Genomic DNA, 25,006 nt, shown 5'->3' on the forward strand with positions numbered 1-25,006 from the left:
CTAAAGTCAGCAAAGCCAGATGAATGTTTCGGGTTTTTTTCTAATTAGGTCTGATTTTATTTAATTTGCCTTTAGTTTAGGTAGACTGTTGCATATATGGACAGTCTCCGTATACACTTCAGGATGTCACACACACACCCACAAAACAAACAACAATCTATAACATATATGTCTCTTTCCATCAAATATGCTGTCTATAAATGATTCCTCACCTTGATTCATCCTGGTGATCCTCATCTTGGCTTCAGTAATTTTTTAACTCACTCCATTTTTTTTTATCCCAGATTGATTGATTTTATCATCACAGTACGCAATGATCACACAGTGTAACACTGCACTTCCTTTGTTATTTTTTTTCTTTTTTTATAATGAGCTTTAACTCCTTATGATAGGCGAGTGAGACACGGAGCTTAAGGCAGAGTGACAACTGGCTATCCTTCATTAGTGTGTGATTAATATTAATGTCACGTGTGAAAAAAAATGGTCATCGGTCTCGGACACGAACCGACCAATCCAGTCGGCTCAGTCCCGAACAGCACACCGTTTTTGCACCTTCTATAGTCTTCCACAAGGTGGTGCTGGATTATTCTGAAAAATAAGGCCCAGTGATTTGTAGTGACATTAAAACCGACATTAAATGCTTCCATTTAGCAACACCTACATGTTTCAGATCATCAAACAATTTTACTGTTAGACAAAGACAAATATTAAACTGCGGTTTTCAAATGATGAATTGAACACTTGAATGGTACTAATATCAAGTGGGATAAAATACTTCAAAAAGCATTGTGCCCAGATCCAAGAAAATTGAAAAGCAGATGAGAAAAAAAAAATCACAGATTCATTCCATCTGTCTGAAAATGGTAACCAACAGACGACAGTAAAAGCGATAATCTAGAAATGGAAAAAAAAAACACAAAACTGCGGCAAACCTTCCCAGCAGTGATTCAAATACTAAAATTACTCCAGTACATTGTGAACTCATTTAGGAGGTCAAAGAATAACCAAGAATTACATCTAAAACACTTCAAATCCTCCCATTCCCACAATTCCCAATTTTCAGGATTAGCATTAATACATACAGAATAAAAGTAGTCAAGGGAAAAAAAATTATCTGAATTGATAGCAACCCTGCATATAGAAGGGGTTTAAACGATGGCTAGACATTGCTCAACCCTGACGCCATCAATACTTTGAATATGTTTATAGCATTTCTGCATCTGCCGTTTATCAATCAGTCACCATAAAACCGAGACATGCCCAAGATGCCTGAAGACATAAATCAAGCAAGAAAAGCTGACATTATGGTAAATATTCAGTTGAATATTGAACCTTCTTTAGCCCGATTATGACCTCAAACTTAATATATTCTGTTAGGATTTTATGTAATGAACCAAGACGCAGCGCATAAATGTAAAACGGAAGAAAAATGCAAGGGATTTTCTATGAGGGAAAATGAATGGATTAATGGTGTGGATTTGTGTTTATCCCTCCTGACTCCAATACAACTTGTGCCGCAATTTCTGTAGGTCTTTGGAATGTGTCTCTTCTTCAAAACATCACTCCTGACCTGTCCTTGTTCTAATGCTTTTTATATGATGCTGTTTGTTCACCAATATTCTCTAAAATGTCACTGATACCTTTAGAGAACACCTGGAGTTAAAATGAAATTGCAGCCATGGTGGACTATCCAAGTTTCAGAGTATAATTTGATGGATACAAACAGCACAATTTTGAGATTTATATTTGTAAAAGAACATTTAACCATTTATCATTTTCCTTCTTTACTATCATGCTCTGCTTAGTTATGGTCTTTCCCAAAAAAGAACACTGTCATAATAACTTGGGGTATTTCAATGCTTCCTCAAGGCGCTACACAAGTGTCGCACAAAGCACAAAATAGAGCGATTTGTTTCAGAAATCATTTTTAATCAAGCAAAGTGACACGAGTTGGAAATGAAAGCTCTTTCTTAAAGTCGTCTTTACATGTTTTATAAACTTACCCGGTGCTGAAAAATACATTTCCGGACTGTGCAGGAACCCCACATTATCTTTTGGTGTGGTGCCTTTCAAGTTTTCCGCAGGTGCAACGACCGGGTGTAAAGCCCAGGTCCTGCACATAAACTCTAAAACTGAACTTTAAATGCTTGATACAAATGGGTTTCTTCAAGTTTCTGAAAAATGTATATTTCGAAGAAAAATAGTTGTCGAACATTAAGAAAATAGAAGTCATTCTAGATACAAAACCGGGGTTTTAAACCGGTTTAAACACATGAAACCCAACATAAAAACTTTAGATATTAGCAGGTGGTGCTCTAAATAAAGTCAGAAAATACTGTACAAGTGTCATCTTTAAATATGTAATGCTAATAAAAAAGGACAAAATTTAGCTTTCTTGCTTGAAAAACAATTATGAACAACATGAAAATCATTTGTAAGTGGATTTACTTTACAATGTACAATGCTGAATTAAGTTACAATACAAACTGCATTTAAACAGCACAGCTGCCAGCGTCTTGGCAAATACAGCCAATCTATCCAATAACTGAATCATTACAGAGGCTATACAGAAACATGAGCGGAACAGCCTGTTGAAAGATAAACTGACAACTGTTACCTACAAAAGAAACTCAACAGTTAAGTTAAAAGATTAGCTACTCATATTTTAAATAACCATGACTGGTGGCTTTTCAATACACAAGTACAAAGAGCTTTCGATTGCCTCGTGTTTCAGAGAGTGAACCTGATCATCAGTTCGAGCGTTTTCAGTCAAACTCTGAATATTTCTGCTGAAGACTTTGTCAGAAAAGTGTTCAAAGTCATTGTCAAAATCCCATTCTTCTCAAAGGCACTCTCTGTCGTTGCATCTGGAAAAAGAAGGAAGCCATATTAGAGCTTTTGCAGAGAGTAGCAAGAGAACATGGCCTCAAGAGAAAGAAAACCCAAACTCCATAATTTACTGGATTTCAAGTAAAACGGACTGTGAATAGTTGCTTTTGGATGCCACTCTTAAAGCAACGTTTCTCAATACCTTCTGCTTTCTGGACACATTGAAGCACCTGGTTCAAAAACAAGTTCAAGACCTTAAATCAGACCGTTTCAGGTCAAGACCAAAATGATTTATTCTAATTCAGAGGTTTAATCTTTGGAGACAGGTCCTGTTGTCTGACAGAACTAAAATTGTTGAGTTGATTTCAACAGTCATCTTTATATTTGGAGGAAAGCCGGGAAGTCTGCAAACACTTCCCAACAGTGACGTGGAGGAGGGACAACATGGTGTGATGGGAGTTACAACTTCTGCAAAACTGGTTTCAAAGTGGCTTGAGGACAACAAAGTTAAGATTTTTGAGCTACCGTCACTTAGTCCCAATCTCAGTATGATTGAAAATAGAAATAAAAATAAACTGAAAAGATGTGTGGGTCTTAAAACTTTGGTGATCCAACCTAACTTAAAACAGGGAAAGTTTTGTTTGGGTTGGCTACATTCAAATTACAAGACATCTAAAACCAACAAAAAGTGTCAGACATAGTTTCTCACCAGTTATAAAAACAAGAAAACGAGACGATACGTGTTGGGCTTGCAGTCGGAGCAGACATGCCAGGTAATCTGGTTGATCTCTAGTCATCTGGTCACACTCATGGTAAGGCAAGACATCCGTTATACCAGCATCTTGGCACCAGTACATCAGCAGCTTCTTCTCGTTTGCTTCTTCACTCAACCTGGATTAAATGTTCGGAAAGGTAAAAGGTTAACATAAGACTATCTTTAAGACAGTCTGTCTGGCATTTAAACAGATAACTGTTGCAAAACATAAAGAAAAACAAAGTTGAAGTGAGTCATATTGAGGTTTTAAAGTCACATTCACAAATATTCACAATAGGACCAATTGACACGTCATTTGGCGTGTTAATGCTGACACATGATTGTTCTGTTTCATTGCCCATGAAACAAAGCAATGAAACTTAGAGAATTGTTGTCCAAAGCTACTAAAACAAAACCCTGTTCCTTTATCCTTTCGGTATTCACATTTCAACAACAAACAAAAGTTGCACAACAGGTCAGACTGCAGAGCTGTTGTGAGCCTCTAGCTAAAATAACGTGCTCAGCAGTACTTTGCCTTTATAAAATCACAAGGTTTGAGGTCAGATGACGACAAATTGACAAAACAAAGTAAACCACCAAAGAAGTGTCCTAAGTTTCCTTGTGGTGCAAAAGGAAAATGGTGCAAAATGGAAACACTCGGTGGATAATTAAGTGCATGGTCTATCAGCGGGCAAGATCGGTTTAACATGCATTGGCCAATCTCCGAATACCCAAATACGGCGTGATCGATCGGTGGCTCTTGATGCGCTCACTCCACTCTCAGTCCTACACAAGCTCCCCAAAATTCTTGAATGAATTTGGCTTCACTTTTGTCTCAAACCTCAGGTTATCGCTGTAACCGATGCAACTTTTCACACTTTTTCCTTCCACTCAACACTCTAATTATGCTTGCATATAGCACTTGGTGAACAGCCAGCTTCTTTAGCACTGACCTTTTGTGGCTTGCCCTACTTTTGAAGAATCTCAGTGCTTTCTGAACATTTGTCAAGTCAGCAGTCGTCCCCAGGACTGTGTGTCCTGCTGACCTGGACTGAGAAACCATTTAATGGCTCAGAAAACCTTAGCAGGTGTTTTGCGTTAATTAAGTGTTCGTGATGCGACACCATGAGATTCCAAAGCGTAATTTTTTCACAATATTCTAAAATTATGGAGACAGATAATCTACTAGGAGTAGTCATCAAATTACAACATATAATAGATTAAGTATTTCACTATCTGTCATGAATTTAAATGACATACGGTTTTCACTTCATTAAAAAAAACAACAAAAAAAACACAACCTTTTAAAGATACAAAAAAATTTTTTTTGGTATGTGTCTGCACTTAAGGAAAACTTTTCTGTAAAACAAAATAAATAAAATGAGCAAAAATTAATGCTTGTCTAACAATTGTGACGAGAAAAAAAAGTAGCTTTTTAAAAAAAAGAAATCAAACCAACCTTGCGCTCTCTTTCAGGCGACGGCTGTCTCTGTAGTGCAGCATCCATTTCCACTTCCCCATCCTGCTGAGCTCTTGCAACACTTTGGAGATCTTTTTCATGTTGCCTGCAAATTCACACAACGTTGATACGGTTAGTTAAACTAGGAGAAGGAACCGCTGGAAAGGATTCAGTGAGATAAACATACCAACGCTGAGGGGCTCCAGCACTGCTCTGTCAAACATTACAAAGCCACCCCGGATGAAGAGCTCTTGGTGGGTGAGATTGATGACGTCATCTGGTTCATCGATCCCGGCAAACAGCACACCTGGACTCATCTTGAGCTTGAGCAAATGTGGGATCTGAAAAGCAGAGAGCGGTCATTAACTCCTGACCCTATGTCCTACCAGATGTTGATTTGTTTCACCCGCTTATTCCTTTACCTTACAAACGTGCTCTGCAATATCTTCGTTTCTGAGGATAATGAGTAGCGATGAAGAACCGTCCTCGCCAAGGAAGAATTCAGATGGCTGCACAGCAGTGTGGCCCTCTGTTTCCAGCTGAGCCTATAAAAAAAGTCGGAAACAAATCAAAAAAAGACAAAACTTATGAATAAACCGTTTCCAAAAGCAAATTTTATACTGGTTTGGCATAAACATTAAAAGGAAGCTTGTGCATCTTCAGGCCTGAATAGACATGAAAATTTGGGTACATATCTATATCCGATAACCAAGATCTACCAATACACCAATTGCACATCAATAAGGTGACTGGATTAAGGTTTAAATGTAGCGGTCAAATTGACACCTATGTGGCTGTTCTAGTGTTAAATTTCCCAACTTTGCTTCACCTTGTTATGAAATTAAGATAGGAAAGTAGCTGATATGACAGGAAGAAGTGAGCAGACAGAGAATGTTTTTTTTTTCTCTAATAAAACCGTTTACGGCTGATAAACACAGAAATACCATCTACTCCTCTCGGTGGAAATAGAGTGCCTTCATAGCCGACTCATTACAGTTCATTGCATAAATAATTTCTATTTTCAAAAGTAAGACAGTGAGTTGATGATGTGACTAAAATTACACACATCAATTTTACAAAATTGAGCATGTGCACCTAATATGTAAGGTGCGTACGAAAGGTGACAAAGCAGCTCCATGGCAATCTCACATCAAAAATGAATCTGCTGTCGTTGATGGTCAGACTTCGGTAGTTTCTATAAGGCTGAGTGAAAACAAAATGTTGCTTGCCCTTCTTTGGAGAATGAAGTTCAGGCCATCATTTCTGAAATTGTGCACCAACAAAATGTGGCTTTGCTCTGACTATCAAAAAAGGTGGTCTTATTTTATTTAGTCTTTTTTTTCTAATTTGGTTTCAAAAACCATACATGGATAAATAAATAAACTCCCCATTATTATTCATTTGGTGGAAGATAATTCAGTGAATGGGTTACCCAGAACAGTCACTTAAGTAAACGGTAGAAAGCATTCGTCGAATCAACAACTTTATGACTGAATAAATAAACATCCTGCACTCTCATATATCCTGGCAAGTGGAAAGAGCTGGTCCAGTGGTCCCTTGATTCGATAGAAAGCCAAATCGCTGCTCTTCAATATGAGGCTTGACCGTCACCTGGAGTCTGATCTCCAGCACCATAGTGATTACTTAACCGGTGAAACAGAGATGTATTATTCTATGCATACTATGAATAGAAAACGTCCTCTGGTTACCCCCTATCAAAAGAGGGACCACCGACCCGCCTATTGAGTCTCAAGATACATGGCAGCTTGCGGATTGAGAATATACACCATTTATACCTTTATTCCAAGACATTGCCACAACACAAAGTATTAAAACCAAGCTACTTGAAATTCATTTTACCTTTGTTTCTTTGAAGAAGACGTCATCAGATGTCACCATTATGAAAAATCTGTACTTTGTTTTACAGGATTTCTTCACAACTGCATTCAGATTACTCTGGAAGGTCTCATCTAGCTCTTTCTTTATTTGATCACAGAAGTCAAAATGGTTACTTTTGACAGTTCTTGTGTCACTCCGATGACCTTTTCCGCCTTTAGATCTGGCTGGGGCTTTTTTGGCAGAGCAAACTTCATGCATCCTTGCATTGTAGAGTCTAGCACATTCTGCAGTCATTGCAGAAATCCCAGGTTGCTCCATTGGGTTGCTGTTTTCCAGAGACAGAGCATGGATAACCTTTCGATCCTCTGTGAAAGCCGTCTGGTCCTTACTGTTTGACATATCCACCTGTATCTTTTGTCTAACAAGAGGGGTGTCCAAAAACTCCATTGAATCCTCTTTCTCCTCAAGTTTGGAAAAGCTGATAGTCAGAGGACTGGTGCAAGACGCTGAACTGTTCTGAGTATCCGGTTGAGAGAGGGGTTCCTTTTTGCTTCTTTTCAAAAGATTTTTCATCTGTTCTGAAAAGATGAGGCACTCTTGCTCCATTGATGCCCGAGTGAGGTCATTCTGAAGGCACCTTTGAGAGAGCTGCTCCAGAAAAGAGTAGGGCCTCTTCTGACCAGAATTAAAGACTGTGCATTTGAGTGAACTTTGAGGACCGTCGTCACTTATAGTATCATATTTGTGGCAAGTTAGCAACTTGTCTGAGCCGTCTCTCTGAGTAACATGTATGATTATATCCTCAGCTATCCCATTGACGGTGTATTCCATAAACTTGGGGTCTTGGTCCCCCAATTCAGGGAAATGTTCTTCAGATTTAAAGCATCGCACAGATGATGAAGGTGATGATGAAATTTGGTTGAGCTTTGACATGGTTCTTTTGTAGTTCTGATGATGAGAATTTGATAGTGAATCTGTGTCCTCCTCTGTGTCAGATTCACCAGAGATAGTGTTTGCCAAACAAAGGGTTTTGGAAGAAGGCTCACAGACACTGCGATCACTATCAAGTCCATCAGACTTTTCTTTAAAAAACTGCTTTGTCTCCTTCAAAATCATGGAATTTGGTGATAAGTATTTGACAGAATTGCCACTAGCTTCTTTACACTGGGAGGTAGTTTTGGGATCTATGTCTTTTGACTGCCAATGCGCCTGACTTTCCTCACTTTTAGATGGTTTTACTGCCATGATAGGACGCTGAGAATATGGGCGGCATTCATTACTTAAATTTCTTTCCTCCTTTTGCAAAACTTGCCCTGAGACAAAAGATTTGTGGGGAGGAAAATCTGGGTCTGCTAGTGTCTTCTGGTGGTTAGGAATCGCAATTAATTCGTTTAAACTTTGTAAAACCCGTAGCGTTCTTATTTTGATGTCAGGACAAAGGCCAACAGGGGCATTTGGATTAGTATTAACCGTAGAAGTTTGGAGTTTTTTATTAAAAGGAAGATCATCTGTAGGTGTTGAGTTTTCAGTCACATTGTGGTCGTCTTCAAAATCAGTGAGATCACCAGTGCTTCTGCTGGGGCTTGAACATGAGTTTGAATCATGAGGTTTTTCGTCAATCGTAGGCGTTGGGGACCTGCTATCAAATTCTTCCCTAAACATTTCTGGCGTGTAGGTTTCATCAATAAGTGATGATTTGCAAAGGGATAGTTCTCCCTCAGTGCTAATATTTGATGGGACAGACATTTGGTCAGGTAGTTCAGCTATAGGTTTAGTAACATCACTAATTAAGGGTATTGGTTTCTGATCTTGAACAACGTTTTTTACCTGGTCTTCAGGGGGCACATATACCTGATCCACATCTTTGGTTGGGTGAGTTGGATTTAGAACCAAATTCAAACTTTTGCTCAACCCGCTACTTGTTTCATCTGTTTTTGAATCAGTCTCGTCAGTAAGCTGTTCATCAACCTCACACACATTATTGCCTTCACATTTGGATGGAGACTCCGGTACTTCTAGTAGAGTTTGCTCAAGATTTTTCTCTTCACATTCAGAATTGGATTCTAAACTTTCGTCTGATGTTTCCGATTTGTTTGGGGATTCAACACTGTCCTTTTCCTGAGGGAAACATGGAGCTGTGGGAGAGTCATAGCTACCCTCACATGAGATGGGTAATACCACCTTCTGACAGTCTGTATTGTTTATATCCAAGTCTTCCTGTGATGCAGTGTCTTTAAGTTCAGGTGCCATTTCTGATGGAGAGCTAACAGTTTCAAAGGAGGGACTTTCATGTTTGGACACACTGGGATTTACATACAGTGAAGAGTCTTCCATGCTGACTGACAATGGCAGCTGTTCATCTACTTGACTATTCTCTGAAATGTAACCCTGCTGTGAAAGACCTCCACACAGTTTGGGTAATGACTCATTTCTCAAGTCCCTATCAATGTCAGCATTAGAAATCCAGCTTTTGTTTTTATCACCATCTTTTTTCACACAAACATCCTCATTTTTAAAATCTTTCACTGTAGCTGTTGTGCAACAGTCCATATTTCCTTCTTGATTGTCAGTCTTGTCTAGACTTTCCTCACCTGGCAGCTTTTCATGTACATAATTTCCATTACAAACAATATCAGATTCTTTGTTCACAAATTCATCATTTCTCTTCGTCAGATCCGGAGAAGAACCTCTACCGCCATCCTGGCAGATTTCCTTCTCCTGTAGTCCCACGCCTGTATGAATTACATTGCATTCTGCTCCACTGTTTTCTTCCTTGTCCATAACAGATGTGAGTGAGCACAATGCATCTTGGAGGGGCAAGTTCCTTACTGTACACGCTTCATTTTCAATGCCAACTTTCTTGACGCTGATGTCTTTGCTGCTTTCGTGAAGCACAGGTTCAGTTCCAAGTGTAGCTCCGTCAGATTGAGGCTCAAAGGGTAAATTCCTCATCACCTCTGATTGACAAAATATGTTGTCACACTTAGAAGAAGGTGCTTCATTGTGATCAAAATGTAATACTTTGTTTTCAGTTTCAGCTGTTTTATTCTTGATTTTTTCATCATCTTTGACCTCACTGGAAATATCTCTGAAATGCACCATCTCTTTGTCGAGCTGTAAAAGAATGTGGGAAAGAAAGAAAAAAAAATTACATTTAAAAATTAGTACCGCCTCTGTGATTTAAAAAATTACCATTTAAAAATGCAGATGTTTTACAATATATTCAAAAGATTACCAACAACACAGTTCATAAAAACACAATAACTAGGTATAAATTGTGTTGAAATGTGTAGACACAGAAATTTTAGAAAATGTACGACTTAATGTGAAAATGTATTGTTGGTTAATCCTAGGACTATTATGAGTTTCTCATAAGTGGTTCAAACATTATTGTTTTAACAAGACAGAATCACAATCAAGAGTCAAGGAGACTGTTGTTCCTGTTGTTTACTTTGTCTATTTTTTATCTGCTTGTCCTTTTATCATTTATAATTATTTTTTTTTCTCATCTAACAGTATGTAGTCCTTATTTTTCTTGTACAAGCACTTTGAATTGTCTTTGGCTGAAAGGTGTTATATAAATAAAGTTGCCTTGTCTTGCCTGATAGCATGTCTAAGTGGACCAAATAAATAGGTAATCACTTAAAATGGCTGCCATACTGACTGATAATTATAAAACAGTCACTGAAGCTAACAACAATGCACACCCTTAACACTTTCTTGTTAACTCACATTTGTTATTATCTCTTCTGGCCTGGCTGTTCAGAGAAACAACAATGGGTAATCAACATCAAACCTGTTTCACTGATTGGGTCACCTCAAAACAGTCAGTCTCTTAGGCAAGATTTGAAGATTGTACCTTCACAAATGGCTATACTAACCATTTATTTCAATTTTACTGGTATGTCACCAAACACCAGCCTAACATGTGAATGCCAACTACCCAATGAATGAGAATGCATATTTTTGTTAAGTATTCTCCAGATGTTGTTAATAATTCATTTGCCCTTATTGCTTAACGACTTGCAGTTGTCCCTTCTAGTTAAACGAGTCTCTGACATCTCATGAGGTATTACACCCCCTCACATTCTTTTTGGGCAGGTCTTTCAAGTTTGTTCAGATTCAATGGCCTTGTGGCCGGGACTTTCCATCTTTAGCTCAAGTTTCAATTGGATTCAAGTGAAGGCTTTGTGCAAGTCAGTAAATAATTAGTGTGGTCTTCTAAATGTGGTTCTATACCAGCAGTGATGTGTATTTTTGGACTTTTCAGACCCAGGTTTGATGATCTGTATCTCAGGTTTTAGAAAAGGATTTTCACACATCCTTCTTTCTTCACAGTGCCTTCCAAGTTGACGAGTTCTGGGTTCCCTTCGCACTTAGGGCTCAACAATGTTTTACTGCAGGACTGGTTTTCTTTCAGCTATCGACTTCATCCTTATTTCTCAAAACCCAGAAAAGACCTTTAAAGAGCTCTAGTTTTGTCTAAACTGATTTGCTGAACTTGGTTCCATGCTTTCCTTAGCCAAACACATCATGGCTTTAAATAATAAATTTGACTCTTTATAGGTCTTTGTAGGAAAACCTCTTTTCTGTGTGGACAGCATAAGCCACCCCTAAACCTCTGATGTTTATAAACGTTATTTTAAAATTGTATTGCTCAATTCAACAGCAAATATATTCTATTTGATACAGTTAAAACAATGCTATTTTTATAAGCAGGATAATAAGAATGCTTTCAAATTTATGTAAACCAATGATGGTCATTTTAACTACAGCAATAAGTAGTTTTTTCTTTAGGAGACTGTGCAAGTGTTTTCAACTCCAGGCAAACAGACTCAGAGTGGCCATTTATTAGGTCTACATCAAAAAGGTAATCTCAATAATTTTTTTATGATAATAATAATAAGAAAGCCAAACCTGAAATGCTTCTTTCTCCTGCAGGCCAGGTGATGGCTTCATAGCACTCAATGCGTTTAAGGGCTTGTTGGGCACAAGAGTCACTTTCTTGCTGGGTTGTTGCTCCACTGAAACCCGTTTCACTTCCAAGTTTTTCACTGACAAATCCAAAATTCCAGATTCTGGTTCTGAGACAGCATTGTCTTTTTTGCTGAGGTCCAACAGTTTTGAAGCCTCTACGTCCGGAGTCTCTGTTATTCTTGAAAGATCCACAGGTGAACACATCTCAGGCTCATGCTTAGTTCGGCCTGATGACGTTCCACTGGCCATATCCACAGATCCACTCTTCTCTGAACATTGCTGCATCAAAGTTGGATCCACTTGAAAGAACCTGGATGTTGACCGGCTGTAAAACAAACCTATCCACATGTGGAAGATGAGTCGCACTTCTTCAGCAGTGTCTTGGATGGAGAAATCCCAAGGCCTATTGAAAATGTAACAAATATTATACATCACCAGGAAATGTTTAGCAAAACATAAAATTATCCTTCATTAACTACCCAAATATGAAATTAAACCTACCCGTGCAAAGCTCGAATGATGACTTTGTCCTTTGCATCACTAGTAAACCTGCTGTCTAGATTGAAGTTGTAGTTTTCTTCCCATTTTCTTGTGACTTGAATGGATTTCTCCTTCATTACAAAGGTGCGAGAGTGTTTTAACTTTCGCCGGTGCTTCTGCAGGTTTTCTGGAGTCTTGCTGTGTTCATTTATGTCTCCCGTACTGACAGAAGGGTGTAGTGTTTTAGCTCCATCGCCATACATTGACTGGTGATGGTTCAGCAGTCTGGTCGAACCACTTAAAGGTGGTACCTGGAAGGTTGTACCTGACAAATCCAACAGTAGAGAAGATGGGGGCAGTGAGTAAGCATGATCTGTAGATATCAGAGAAACCAAATTATTTTCTGTCACAAGGGAGCATTTTGAAGGGGACTCGAGAGACTGAAGGGCTCTAGCGGCAGGATTTTTAAGCAGAGCGTGGAGAACTGACTCTTGATCAGCACTGGAAAGACTTTTTGAAAGGTCACATTTCTTCGCACTGTCTTCAGGCGTTCTTTCAAGTGTCTGACTCAGCTGTGGAGGGATTTTGTCATTACCGAGTGCCAAGTCAGCAAGTAAGTTCAAAGCATCTGTAGATGTGCAAGTACTTTTCATTTTTTCTTTAACAGTCTTCCTGACAGTTTTATCACTAGTACAGTCATTGTATTTTTTTTCAGATGTAAAACAAGCTGGAGTTTGAAAATGCAACCACCCTGTGAAGACAAAACAGAAGAGAAAAAGAGAAAATGCATGAAGGTAAAAAGTAGCACATTGAAAGCACATAAAATACACCTTTGTTTAACGATAAATTTGTCACCAACAGATATTGTCAATGTTTCACAAAGGAGGTGTAAGCTTTATTTTGTCAACCGTGGCATGCTCTGACATAACAAGCAAAAGTGTTGCATTAGCAAAGAAAAACAACATTTTAAAGTGCATAAAGACAGCAAAGAGTAGCAACAGCATGCCTGGGATAGTTACAGAGTTGACAGAGCCAATGAAAGAGCAAGCTGGTATCAATGTCAGACATTTGCATCACAGCCCAAGAGTATCTGGATCTAAATAATTGAAAGACATGACTTACATTTCTTTTTAACGTTTTCAGCAGAGATGCCCTGATGCCTTTTCAGAGTCTTAATTCTACTTCTCCTTGGGAAAATTGATAGAGGCCTTTGAATTATTTGTGGCTTTTTGTCAAAGGGGGTATGTTCCTCTTTCTCTGTAGAAACTTTCCTCAGCAGAGTATCCACCTTCTTATTTTTTTGAACATTTTCTAGATTCTCTTTAGGAGTCAAGCCTAAGCAATATGCAAAAAGAGGGTCAACTGATGCCACTTTTGAAACATTGACACTTTGAGGAGTTGCATTATTACCCTTGGGCATCTCAGTGTCAGAGTCCACTTTGCTTTTCTTAAAACAAAAGTCACTTTCTTGGTCAACATGTTCCCTCTTTTGTGGTTTTGTCGGGAAATCTAACTTTCTTTTTCGTCTTGAAAGAACCGACTTTAGTTTGCTAAGAAGGAATTCCCCTTTAGGTGAAAGCTTGACTGGAGGAAAGATTTCAAGCTGTTTGGTTTCAATCGTTTTTGATAAATTATTTGGGTCATCATTTCTTGGAGAAACAGAACGAAAGTTAGGAGTCAATAGTACTCGCCCACTATCATCAGTGGGCGGTGTTAAAATGTCTTTATGATCAGGCTGACGGTTTTCATCATCGACAGTGCTTGTGGATGTGGCTTCAGCAACTGTTGTCTCTGAAGCTGAGCCAAGTTGCTTATCCATTGTGACTGGGTCAGGAAGAGTCACAGGAACATCGTGCAAGACCTTTTCAGGGCACTCGTCTTTTTTTGCACACTGCACAGACTTGGCTTGCACAACAAAATCTACAGAGCCAAAAGGAAGCAAAATCCTCCCACATTCACTCAAGACAGGCTTCAAGTCCCAGCGCTCCATTTTCTTTCTTAGAGGTAAGAAACTATCCCCTTGGAAACTCGCCAGTCCAACATCTGGTTTCGTCTCTTCAGTTTTGCCTGAATCAACAGCAGATCCAAGTTTGTTATTTTTTGATGATAATTTACCAAATCTGCATTTCCGTCGATGAAGTTTTTTCCACTTCGGTTTTAAAGAACTTCTCAGCTGAGGAAGATTTGATTCCTCATTGTGCTCCTGTGTCTCGCGGTTTAAATGTTCAACCTTAACCGAGGAGACATCAGTCTTTAGAGTACAAGCCTTGACAGAAGTCCTAGAAACCTTCTTTTTCACCACAGAATATATTCTTCGTCGTTTCTTTCTTTTTGTACTCTTTTGGTGTTTGGTGACCTGAGGGAAATCCAAACACTTTTTTGCTTTGTCAGACTCATCAATGACAGAGTTTACTTCTGCTGTTTGTAACTTAGCCATGGTTGAAAGATCAGAAAAATTAAAGTCAGTGTGCTTGGATGTCGATACTTCATCTGGAACTTTTCGCTCTGCTGAGGTTATGCTGACAATGAGTTCTGCAGGAAGATCCTCTGATGTTGGAGGAATTAGTGGGTCTTGAGCTCCTGGATCATCAGCTTTGTTAGGTTGATCAGTGAGGTGAGCGCATATTGGATCATCTTTGGTAACAATGTCACTCTGCAAATTGTCTGACACAATATCCTGAGACATGGGTATTGTAGCAATTTGAAAAGCAGGACTTGGAAAATCACTATCCATAGAAACTCCAGTTTTACGAAGCGATTGCTCATCCGAAGACTGGTCTTCTGCTTCCATGCAAACTGGGCTACTTGGCGCCTCTTCTGGTGATGACAGACAGATGTAGACATCATCATCAAGCTCCTCTCTTTGCTCCTCTTCTCCTGATGCCAATATCTCTGAAACCTTAGCTATTGGAAGTTGGAAGGAGTCTGGTTTTGTCAGGTATGATTTAAAGGTTTCCCATGTTCTGTTATTCCATTCAGGAGACAAATAGAGATGTCTGTGCGCTTCAGGCACGTCATAATGATCTGGAAACATCCCTAGTTCCCTTGAAGGTCTTGAAGGACTTGAAGAAAATCCTGGATTTATTAAAGTGGCATAGCTTTGCATGTGATCAGTCAAGACTTCACAAAGTTCATCCTTTGGATCCATGGGTGTTTTTTCAGCTTCGCCCTCAGCGTAGCTTAGCACTGGTAGAATACGTAGAATTTCAGATGACAGGGGACAGGTTTTCTCTTGAAATTTTGTGTCTGCGACAAATAAAAAAAACAAACACATTTTTGTGTTTAGTTTTGTAAACTTTTATGACAGAAAAACAATTGTAATTAGTCGAGTAGTTTAGAGAGCCTGAGACAAAAGTCTTTGCCTATTCCTCTTCACTGAAAAGTTCAAGCTACGCCATACAATGACTAAAAGATTTTGAACCTGCAGTCTTGTCTAAAATGTTCTGCATCCTCTTGACATGTTTCTTTATTGGATACTCCTGTATTTAGCTCTCCATTTCCCTGCTAAGAAAAAGCATGACACCCACAGCTGCCACTACAAAGCTCAATGGTGGGGATAGTGTCTTGAGGAAAATATGTAGTATTAGTTTCCAGCTACGCAGCACTTCACATTATGTTAAAATCATCAAATTTTGGCTCACTGGATGAGCGCGCCCTTCTTTGTCCGCCATGGGTTGCGGCAAACTATTGATTTTAATTGTTATGGTTTTTCTGGAACATTGAGTTTCTTTTTGCCGATCTACCACAGAGGCCAGTTTTGTTAAGTAGTCCTGACAACAGTTTCACCTCCCACCTGAATATTCATACAGCTTCTGTTAAAGCATTAATATGCTTTAACATCTCAAAGCTTTGTTGAAGTGACAAATCAAATTTTGATTTGTTACTTCAAACTTTGATTTGAAGCAATAAATCAGAGTTTGTTTCTTCAAGTCAAACTTTGATTTGAACCTCTCCACAACTTTATTCCTGGCCCACATTTAAATAACCCACATATTGACTATTCACCAATTTATTGGGGCAATTGGTTGCACTGGATTTAATTTAGTGTAGGAATAAGCGTAGAATAATAAACTGAAATAATGCATGCTAGGCATTTTAGATTCTTATATTTTTTTTTATTTGTAAGACAAAAAGTTTGAAAACCTTAGGTGGTTCAATCTAATTTGCATTTGCAAAGGACATCCAGATAAAACTAGAGTTGCATATTAAGTCACACGAGCAACGTAAATGTCAAAATGTTAAAAAAAATTAAATAAATAATGCATTAATCACCTGTCCTTACAACCCGTGAGTCAGGAAACACAAAGAGGCCTTTCACAATCTCTGCCGAAGCAGACTCCGCATCTGGAAGAGCAAAAATGTGCAAAGTGATGCATCTGTCTCAGAGACAGAATTGGAGGCGCAACTGACAGCCTGCATACAATCTCATTTTCATAGCTTACCATCATATCTCAGGAAGTGCGATGAGTGCATTAAGATAAGAAATCCTCCATCAATCAGAGGAATGATGAGAGCCTGTGCAAATGCAATCAATGTTTGTTTTTTTTAGATTAGAGATAAAAAATAAATAAATGTAACCACAAAATCAAAAGCAAACTGGTGCTGCATGCAAAATGAAACATTGCAGGAATTAAAATTGCATGTTATTATGTTGATTCTTTCAAAAAGTAAAACAACAATCCAATAAGAATTTTACAACTTTGGTGCATAAACATAGTGCTGAGATTTGGATGTGATCTATATTGCTTTAAATTAATAACAGATTTTGTTAGTCATTTTGTGTAAAACGGTAAATAGGCTCTACAGACTCACAAAATCTTTCTCCTTGATCTCTGAGAGAAGCAGAGCAAATGAGCTGGCTTCGTTTGCTTCAGAGGATACAAACTCACACAAGTCGCAGTAAAAGCCGTCCAAAAAGACTGAAAAAGACCAGAAAAAAAAACATTGATGTGTGGTTGAATTGACTCTTCCAAAAGTCCTGGATTGAATGTGGAAAAAAATAAAAATGCTTGAACTTTCTTTTACGAATAGGATCAAAACACACCTTCCTCTGTGTAGCTCGTTTCAAAAACACTTCTTGGCAACAGGCTTCTCAGAACTGACATGTGAATGGCTTGGTCAACCTTGATCACTGATGGTCTGTAACAGAAATGGAGAAACAAATATTAGGATACATTGTACAAATTTAAAGAATTTTATGAGATGTTAAAATGCAGATTTAACTTACAGTTGTACAGGAATAAAGGCCACAGCAGTGGACCTGAGGTCAATATGGTAAGTCTGGTTCTGTATCTGAAGCTGACCCCTCCAAGGTAAGTAGCGATGAACTGAAAAAAAATACAGCAACAATTAACAATTAATCTATAATCACAAGTTAGAACAATATCTGTGAAGAGTTGGTTGGTTTATTTATAGCTATATCAGTATGTGCAAGGAGTAAAAAAGGCAAATAAAATCATTTTAAAAGAATGTTGTGACTATTATTTCCTGCAACAGGCTTTAAAGGTTGAGAAGATTTTTGAAGACAAACCTTTGAGCAACTGTGATTTGGTGTGTTGTGATTTACAGCTTCAGAGCTTCTCTTTCAGACACACTGGGTGGTGAGATAAGATGTGCCAATTATTGCACTCCTTAGGGAAGCCTTTTCATTTAGGATTTGTGTGTTTTGGTATTGTGATTTGAGACTATACTGAATGAACTCTGTTGAGTGATTCTACATTCGGAAGCCACATATATGTAGAAATAAAACATTGGGGAGTTTAAAGGAGATGGAGTATTTGTAAATAAATGTGTTTCTCAGGCAATATTTCTTCCTTTATTATGTTAGAAGTACTTGCAAATGTACACAAACTACTAAAGGCAATTACAGGAAAATGTGCATGTTTGAAAAAAGGTTTTTGCTACTGTTCAAATTGTACTCACCCTGTTTTTGCACCTCACTAAAAAGAGAAATTGGGACATAATTAAAATGAGTTTAAAACTAATATTAAATATATGTAACTAAAACAAACATGCTGCATTCAATAATACCTTTTCTCTAGTGTAACAGCTGATGCTTTTGTATCCATATATGAAAATGACACAATAGCAAATGGACATGCAGCGCTGGGACACTGAGATGTTTCACTGCTTCCATCATGTAGCAGCTCATAAATGTAAAACTGAAAGAGATAAAATAAATTCTAGATGCCCGCGGCGTTTGTAGCAAACTATAGTAACATATCTGACACGGTTGTGACAACAGAAGCGCTTCTAAAGACTGAAATCTTTACCTGAGTTCTTTCAAAAGCGAGAAAGGAGCTGGTTTTGGAAGACACAGAGGGCAACTGGTCCGACACATGACAGTCACAGCCCACAGTGGGCTCTGTGAAATTCTGTGTGTAGTTCTCTGCGACCTTTTTAACTTTACCCTTTGCCAGGACAACAAAACAGTAATTAATGATCAGCGGTATTTCTTCCAAATGGATGTTCCACCATTTTGTTTTTCAGTACCTTTGTCAGCCTGATGATGGCAATGTATCCAGATTTCCCATGGTACCAACGGTTTATATCCAAACAATCAGAGTACATCGATATGTAAACGCCTTAAAGCAAAAAAAAAAAAGCATTCACTTTAAAACATGTTTTCAGAATAAAGTAGAAACAGCGACATTTACTCATAAAATGAATACTTTAATGTTTGATGGGAAACAGGTTCCCAGAAACCTGACACACCCTGAGCAGAACAACCACACCCTGCAGAAAGGCTGTGAGAGACACACCTTATGCAGGAGAAGAAATGTGAATGATCTCATTGAGTTCACAAGTCACCATAATCCCAACATTTATCATCATGCCTCTGCTGCTAAAACATGCAAAAAAACAAGTACAGAAGGGACATAACTTTGCCCCAAATTAACAAAGCTATCATTTGTTTTTTGCTACAACAAATTTAATAAAAAAAGAATAATTTATCGTATATGAAAAATATCAATAGAAAAAGGGTAAAAGTCACTGAAAGTTTTGTAGGTTGGAAAAAAGAGCAAGTCGCAAATCTGGTTTTAGTGGGAAACATGAGCAGTCAAAGACCTGTCAGGTGGGTTCTTTATAGAAACAGAGTCCTGAAAATAAAAGCTGGTTTGAATGAGAGAGAAATGGACAATCTGCTGCAGCTGCCTTCACAATCTATATCACACAACAACTGGATCAAAACTAATTAACTAACTAACTAACTAACTAACCAGAAAAGTGAAGTTCACAGCACAACTATAAAGAGTTACATCTGAAACAATGAAGCTTCTATTTGCTTGTGCTCTTCCATTGGTCTTTTATTCCTCGCATCACTAAAAAGGATTTCTAAGAAACAAAACATCAAAACAGATAACACTTCAACTATATATTAATATAGAGGAATCTGAGAAAAGCAATCAAGATTGCTACAGTGATTCTACTTCTAAAGTAAATACAGTTCAGTCATGTACATATACGCAATGATTTATAGTTTCACTTTCAATTTAGGATTTGATTTTTTTCACTTTCAGTTATATACATTAGAGGAGCTCTGAACTGTTGCTTTCACTTTCAAAGGGACGACTGCACTGCGGGACAGACAACAGTGTCTTCCCACTGGGAAGACGGATGAAGACTTGCTTTTCAAAAATGACTTTTAACGGTAAGTTCATCTCATATATATATATATATATATATATATATATATATATATATATATATATACACTTATATTCAGCTGGCTGCATCAGACTTCAGGGTGTGTACATGCTGTACATAGGAAATAAGAGGTTTACCTTTTGCTGGATCTCCCAAAGTTGTACATGTGCTGTTTCCAGAGATTACGCCAGTCTGTCCAAGTGCATTAGCCTTAAAACATATTAAAACAGTTTTTCTTTTCAACATGACCAGCAGCAACATTTGCTTAAATGAATATTCTCCGAGCGAAATGTACCTTGCTGCCGTCGTCAAACAACAAGAAGCCGTAGGTTTCTTTGAGATCGTCTTCTGAGTACCCTGCCTTTGCTTTCCTTGCTCGAAATGCGTTGTACTAATGTGAAGAGGACATTCAGAAATCAATCCGAGAGCTGACACAGTCGAGAGAACGTTCTACTTCGACATAGTCGATATTAAAGTTATATATTTTTCAGAAACAAACAGTGGAAGGGTGATTTAAATGAGCAGATGTACAATGCGGTGTAATATGAACTTCCTTTGAGTTGTGATTAGTGTTGAACAGAGGCTGTTTGGTGAGGAGGAAAAGACTGAGCCGACCTTGTTCTCCAGAGCAGGATTCTCGACCAGCACTGCAGACTTATATCTGAAAAACTGCTTTGATTCGTCGTACAAGTAAGCACTTTGAAGTGGAGCCAATATGTTTCTGTGAAAGACGTCCGAAGATTCCGACACAGGTACTAAAAAACCTGCCGTAAACAGAAAATATGGCCATGAGCGAAGCATATACAAAGAGCTGGAAAATTACAGAAAACTGCAGTTAGTGAGCAGGGGGGGAGAGAAGGTATTTCACAACCCTGGGACAGCCTGACGTGAGAACCAACACCTAGCATTTAGGTGTATATTCCTTTAATGTGCTTCAAATGGGTTAAAATATTACAAATGGATATTTCCAATTAATACCCATGAAAGAGAAGTCATACAAAAAAAATACTGAAGCTCGTCACCTTCACTTGAGGCTCCTCCATTTCGACTTTCCATTGCTTATGAAATCTGTCCTTCTCCCTTCCCTTGTCGTTTTAAACAATTGTCCCCGCTTCTGAACATCACAAACGACCGATAAAATCCCATTAATCCCGAAATGCCCGACGCTTTCAGAGTCCCTCGCGCTGACGCCTCACTTCCAACTGACATGTTCACGCGACAACCAGGAAGTTACAAAATACCCCTCTGTCCAAACACGAAGGGGCAGAAATGTCCACGTTAAAATCACTTCTTCCGCTTTCCAAATGGTATAGCCGCTTTGCTGCGATGCCGCACAGGTCCCCCACGAGGTTCCTGTTGTGGGCAACCAACATATGGGCGCTACGCGACGAAAAAGAAACAGAAACCTATCGAGCTTGAAGCGTCCATCTTGAAAGTGTAGACCAAACTACTGCTGCTGGAGCGATGGCGTGGCGAAGCTAGTTTGCGCCTGCGGTTCACGTCTTGTCCGTCTGGTTTTGGCCTTTGGGGAAAATATAATATATAACCACTCTGGCGATGAGGCGCGTAGGTGTTGGAGCTTTCTCGAAAGCGTATGACAGAGCTCGGTTTAGTGGGGCTTATTGTAACTATTCTGAGCAGAATGAGGAAGCAAGTAGGCTATCTGTTCTGGAGCAGTTTGTGTATTTCCCTTAATCGTACTTTCAAAGTATACAATCTTTAAGTAAGCAACCGGCTTAACTTCGGCAATGCATCGTTTTGGAAATGAGAAAACACAGTAATACCGTTGAAGCTGGTATATCAGCCTGTAGATCAGATGTGTCAAACTAATTTTCGTTTTGGGCCAAATCAAGATCATTAAGGCTCTTAAAGGGCCAGTTGTGACAGAATGTGTTGATGAAATCTGTTCACAAACTGTTAATATGTCAATGAATTCTTAAAATTACATTATATTATTGAACTAAATAATACTAATAATAAATGTGACAGTTTATTTACTCGCTGTATAAATTATGGACTATAGAGATACATCAACTAAATTCTCAAGAAACTGGAGGGATTGATTGATATAAATTGGCAGTAAACAGATAAAAACTGCATTGATACGATTGATAATATAATATTTAATCACACTTAGTGTTTAGTCTAGTCTGTGAAGGGCCTCATAAAAAGCTACGGTGGGCCGGATTTGGCTCCTGGGCCTTGAGTTTGACACGTGCTGTAGATGGTCCCAGTTACCAACAGGAAGTGATATTTAAAGTAAAACAAACAAGCAACAAAAACTGGAATCCAAGGTTGAGCTGATGTATACCTGCTTAGAGCAGTAGATTATAACCAGCATATAATCTAAAACAGTTTCCTGTTTGTTTAACTAAGTTCTTTATAAATGGTGAATAGGATACCAGAACCTGATACGGTCAGTCCGACTTTAAAATTGCATTTTCCTACAGGAGCAGTTTCAAATCAGATTAAGCCAACTTGAAACTGAAAGCAGTAGAACATATTTGTGGTGAAAAATAGCTGAAGGTACTCGTTGCTTTTGAAAATGAACTTCTTGCCTGGTAAGGATTTGATCAAGCATCTGTTGACAAGGCATTCTGTTGGTGATTGATTTTAGCTATCAGAAAAAAACAACAACAAAAAAATTAAGCTCCACATTGGTTAGAAAGAAAACATCTTTGGAAAATGACAATTTTCACTGTCTGTAAAGGAACATGTGACTGGTTGTTTTTGTCTTCTCTTTCAGGCTTGAATTGCCGAAGAACACAATGAAACCGTAACGATATCAACACTGATGTGACAGAGCTAACTTTAGCTTTTGGGATCAAAAAGAACCAAAGAAAAGAGGATAAGAAAGATGGACCAGTTTTGTGATCAATTAAGAAGTAATTAAAAATTGACAGATGTTGTTAGTTGTTTTACAAGTAAGACAATGAAGCAAAATTATAAAAAAAAATAATGATCATACATGATTAAAACAATTATTAAAGCTTAGGAAATTTATGTTGTCGTTGCAGCCTGGTTTTGTCTCACTCTTTATCTGTGCACATGAATTTTAGAATTCGTTTTAGAGTATTCACACTCATCCACTAAAGTCCAAATGGCAAAGGAATGGATTATCTACATCAACTTTTGAGAAAACAGGTTCCGTCTTGTATTGATCCCAAAGTCAGAATCTGTTGGTTGTGGCTTAAAAGCTGATAAAAGGAAGTATCTTATTTTATAAGATCCCTTACTGACCAAAGTTTCGGAAACCTGAACACCAATTCTGAGCTGAACTTGTGTTTAGCCCTTTATCTCAAGAAGATATTCAGCATTCTTGGACTCAACCCTAAACCACAACTATAGTAACGTTACCCTTGGTCTCACCACATCCCTGTCACATATCCTTATTCCTTCTCTGAATTTTGTTCATGAATTGTAAGAAAACCACTCCAACTTCCCATGCCACAACAGCACACACTCGCCTCTTTTCAACCAACGAGATGGTTTTAGGAAGTGACATTAAATAACCTATGGACTCACACAGTTCAAAATCAGACATCCTCGCTGACATTTAGTTGTGGATTCTGGTGGGTGTGAATTGGGGTTTTGGATTGAATTTTCTCAGAAAGAAAATGTTTTATATTAGATATCATATGAAAGGGTATTTGCAAACGATTACAGTGAAACCAAAAATGTCTTGCTATCAGCATTCAAAGTGTTCATAATTCAATCGCGATATATAAAAGTATACATTTGTTTTCACTTAATGTAAAGAAAGAAAAAACACATAAATATATTTTGGATTTTACAAACAAAATATGTTTGTAAACATATTTGTAAGTATTCAATTTAATGACGTTGCAATGAGGCCTTTGACATGCCGTAAATGTTTCCATGCCATGACTTTCTGAAATGGCTCCCTTTAGTCAAACCTCAGTTTCCTGTCTAAAGCTTTGTGGCATCCACTACCATCAAAAACTCAATCATAAATACGGCTGAGTGGAAACAAACCTTATATAAAGATTGAAAATGCTCTTATTCATGTCAGACCGATTTAAATAAAGTTATTTTCAATTAATCAGACAATAATTAAAGAATTAATTTATTTGTTAATCATCCCAGCGAAACACATTATGTAGATGAATTGTGCACAGACTGAAGCCTTTGTTATTTGAGATTATTTTCCAATTACGGCTAATAAGAAGACGTCACTTGAGATTAGAATATTACAACAAGACAATAAAAACACTGTTGATACACGAATGTGGGCTTAACGAAAAGTACGCTTTATGTCTCGCTCTTTTCAAAAAGTACTTTCTTTATCTGAGAAACCAGCCTCACCGGGAAATCATTCTTACTTTTTGAACACGTCTGTACTTTAAAGGTTAAAACTGTCTGTTTGGAAACACTGGTTTCCAGACAGTTTGACATTGTCACGGCATTGAACAAAAATCTCGTGACTTTGATGGCACAACACTTATTGCCATTAAGTATTATTACAACCAAAAAAAATAAAGATCAACCAGACCATTTTTAAACACTTTTTTCCCCCCCCCATATGAATTTATATAGTCACAAAACTTGACTGAATGCAGTTTGGTCTGTGTTGAAGACTCATTTTTCAAAGTAGGACAAATAATGGCTTTTTCAGCACACTGAAAAAAGTGTGATCAGGGTTAAGTAATATTTACTAAATAAATAAGAGCAAACTATACATAATAAAAAAGACTTTGTGCAGTTTTGAATCTCACTGAGTTGAATTAACAAAATTTTGAATATATTTTAATTGCATTCTACTCGGTTTTTATTTCAATAAAATCAGCAGAAAAACAATAAGTAGAATTTATTTATTTTCATAGGTAAAGTCAAAAGTGCAGAAAATTGATAAATTTTACTCATTGGGAGGCCTTTATTTTTCCCGCCCCAAAGCATTTGAACATCCAGTCTGCTTGGCATTTCATGGACTACCGTTTGCTTAAAGGTAAGACATGTTTTAATTGTTCTTAGTTAAAATAATTCAAGTGTCTGTAGCAGTT

The 25,006-nt window shown here is 37.9% G+C and overlaps 2 protein-coding genes across 7 annotated transcripts in view; one reads left to right on the forward strand and one right to left on the reverse strand.

The window, feature by feature from the left end:
- Nucleotides 1-25,006, forward strand: part of asb13b (ankyrin repeat and SOCS box containing 13b) — a 37,014-nt gene that overhangs the window by 854 nt on the left and 11,154 nt on the right. Inside the window, exons 2-5 of one of the 2 annotated variants that reach the window (XM_055041035.1) lie at nt 12,886-12,951; nt 13,054-13,132; nt 19,905-19,989; nt 22,732-22,870. The gene's annotated coding sequence lies outside the window, so the exon portion shown is untranslated. Of the gene's footprint in view, nt 1-12,885; nt 12,952-13,053; nt 13,133-19,904; nt 19,990-20,364; nt 20,676-22,731; nt 22,871-25,006 lie in introns of those variants that run through there. The other variant, XM_055041044.1, reaches the window with a different exon arrangement.
- On the reverse strand, nt 1,909-21,556 carry tasor2 (transcription activation suppressor family member 2). 5 transcript variants are annotated; one of them, XM_055040973.1, is made up of 22 exons: nt 21,008-21,556; nt 20,601-20,749; nt 20,281-20,376; nt 20,123-20,195; nt 18,831-18,922; nt 18,611-18,748; nt 18,369-18,499; nt 18,261-18,277; nt 17,566-17,665; nt 17,383-17,477; nt 17,151-17,257; nt 16,781-16,853; nt 16,611-16,682; nt 13,461-15,584; nt 12,360-13,089; nt 11,799-12,261; nt 6,903-9,995; nt 5,465-5,587; nt 5,230-5,383; nt 5,043-5,148; nt 3,539-3,720; nt 1,909-2,867 (listed from the first exon to the last, which is right to left on the reverse strand). In XM_055040973.1, the coding sequence occupies exons 1-22, from the start codon at nt 21,039-21,041 to the stop codon at nt 2,770-2,772; spliced, it is 8,250 nt and encodes a 2,749-aa protein (XP_054896948.1). In that variant the 5' UTR covers nt 21,042-21,556; the 3' UTR covers nt 1,909-2,769. The 5 variants fall into 5 exon arrangements, with proteins under 5 accessions (XP_054896948.1, XP_054896954.1, XP_054896962.1 ...); XM_055040979.1 differs by lacking the exon at nt 21,008-21,556 and having other exon boundaries at nt 13,461-13,673; nt 13,749-15,584; nt 20,601-20,791; XM_055040987.1 differs by lacking the exon at nt 21,008-21,556 and having other exon boundaries at nt 12,360-12,663; nt 20,601-20,791.

Source organism: Poeciliopsis prolifica, unplaced genomic scaffold (assembly GCF_027474105.1).
Source record: "Poeciliopsis prolifica strain line A6 unplaced genomic scaffold, Auburn_PproV2 SCAFFOLD001, whole genome shotgun sequence".
NCBI classification, from domain to species: Eukaryota; Metazoa; Chordata; class Actinopteri; order Cyprinodontiformes; family Poeciliidae; genus Poeciliopsis; species Poeciliopsis prolifica.

Bases quoted from the DNA above. Each gene is read 5' to 3' on its own strand.
- tasor2 (XM_055040967.1), bottom strand. From the start codon at position 20,786: ATGCTTCGCTCATGGCCATATTTTCTGTTTACGGCAGGTTTTTTAGTA. The intron at 12,262-12,359 runs GTAGGTTTAATT...CATTTTCAATAG, and splicing joins ATCATTCGAGCTTTGCACGG to GCCTTGGGATTTCTCCATCC. The intron at 9,996-11,798 runs GTTTGGCTTTCT...ATTCTTTTACAG, and splicing joins AGGAGAAAGAAGCATTTCAG to CTCGACAAAGAGATGGTGCA.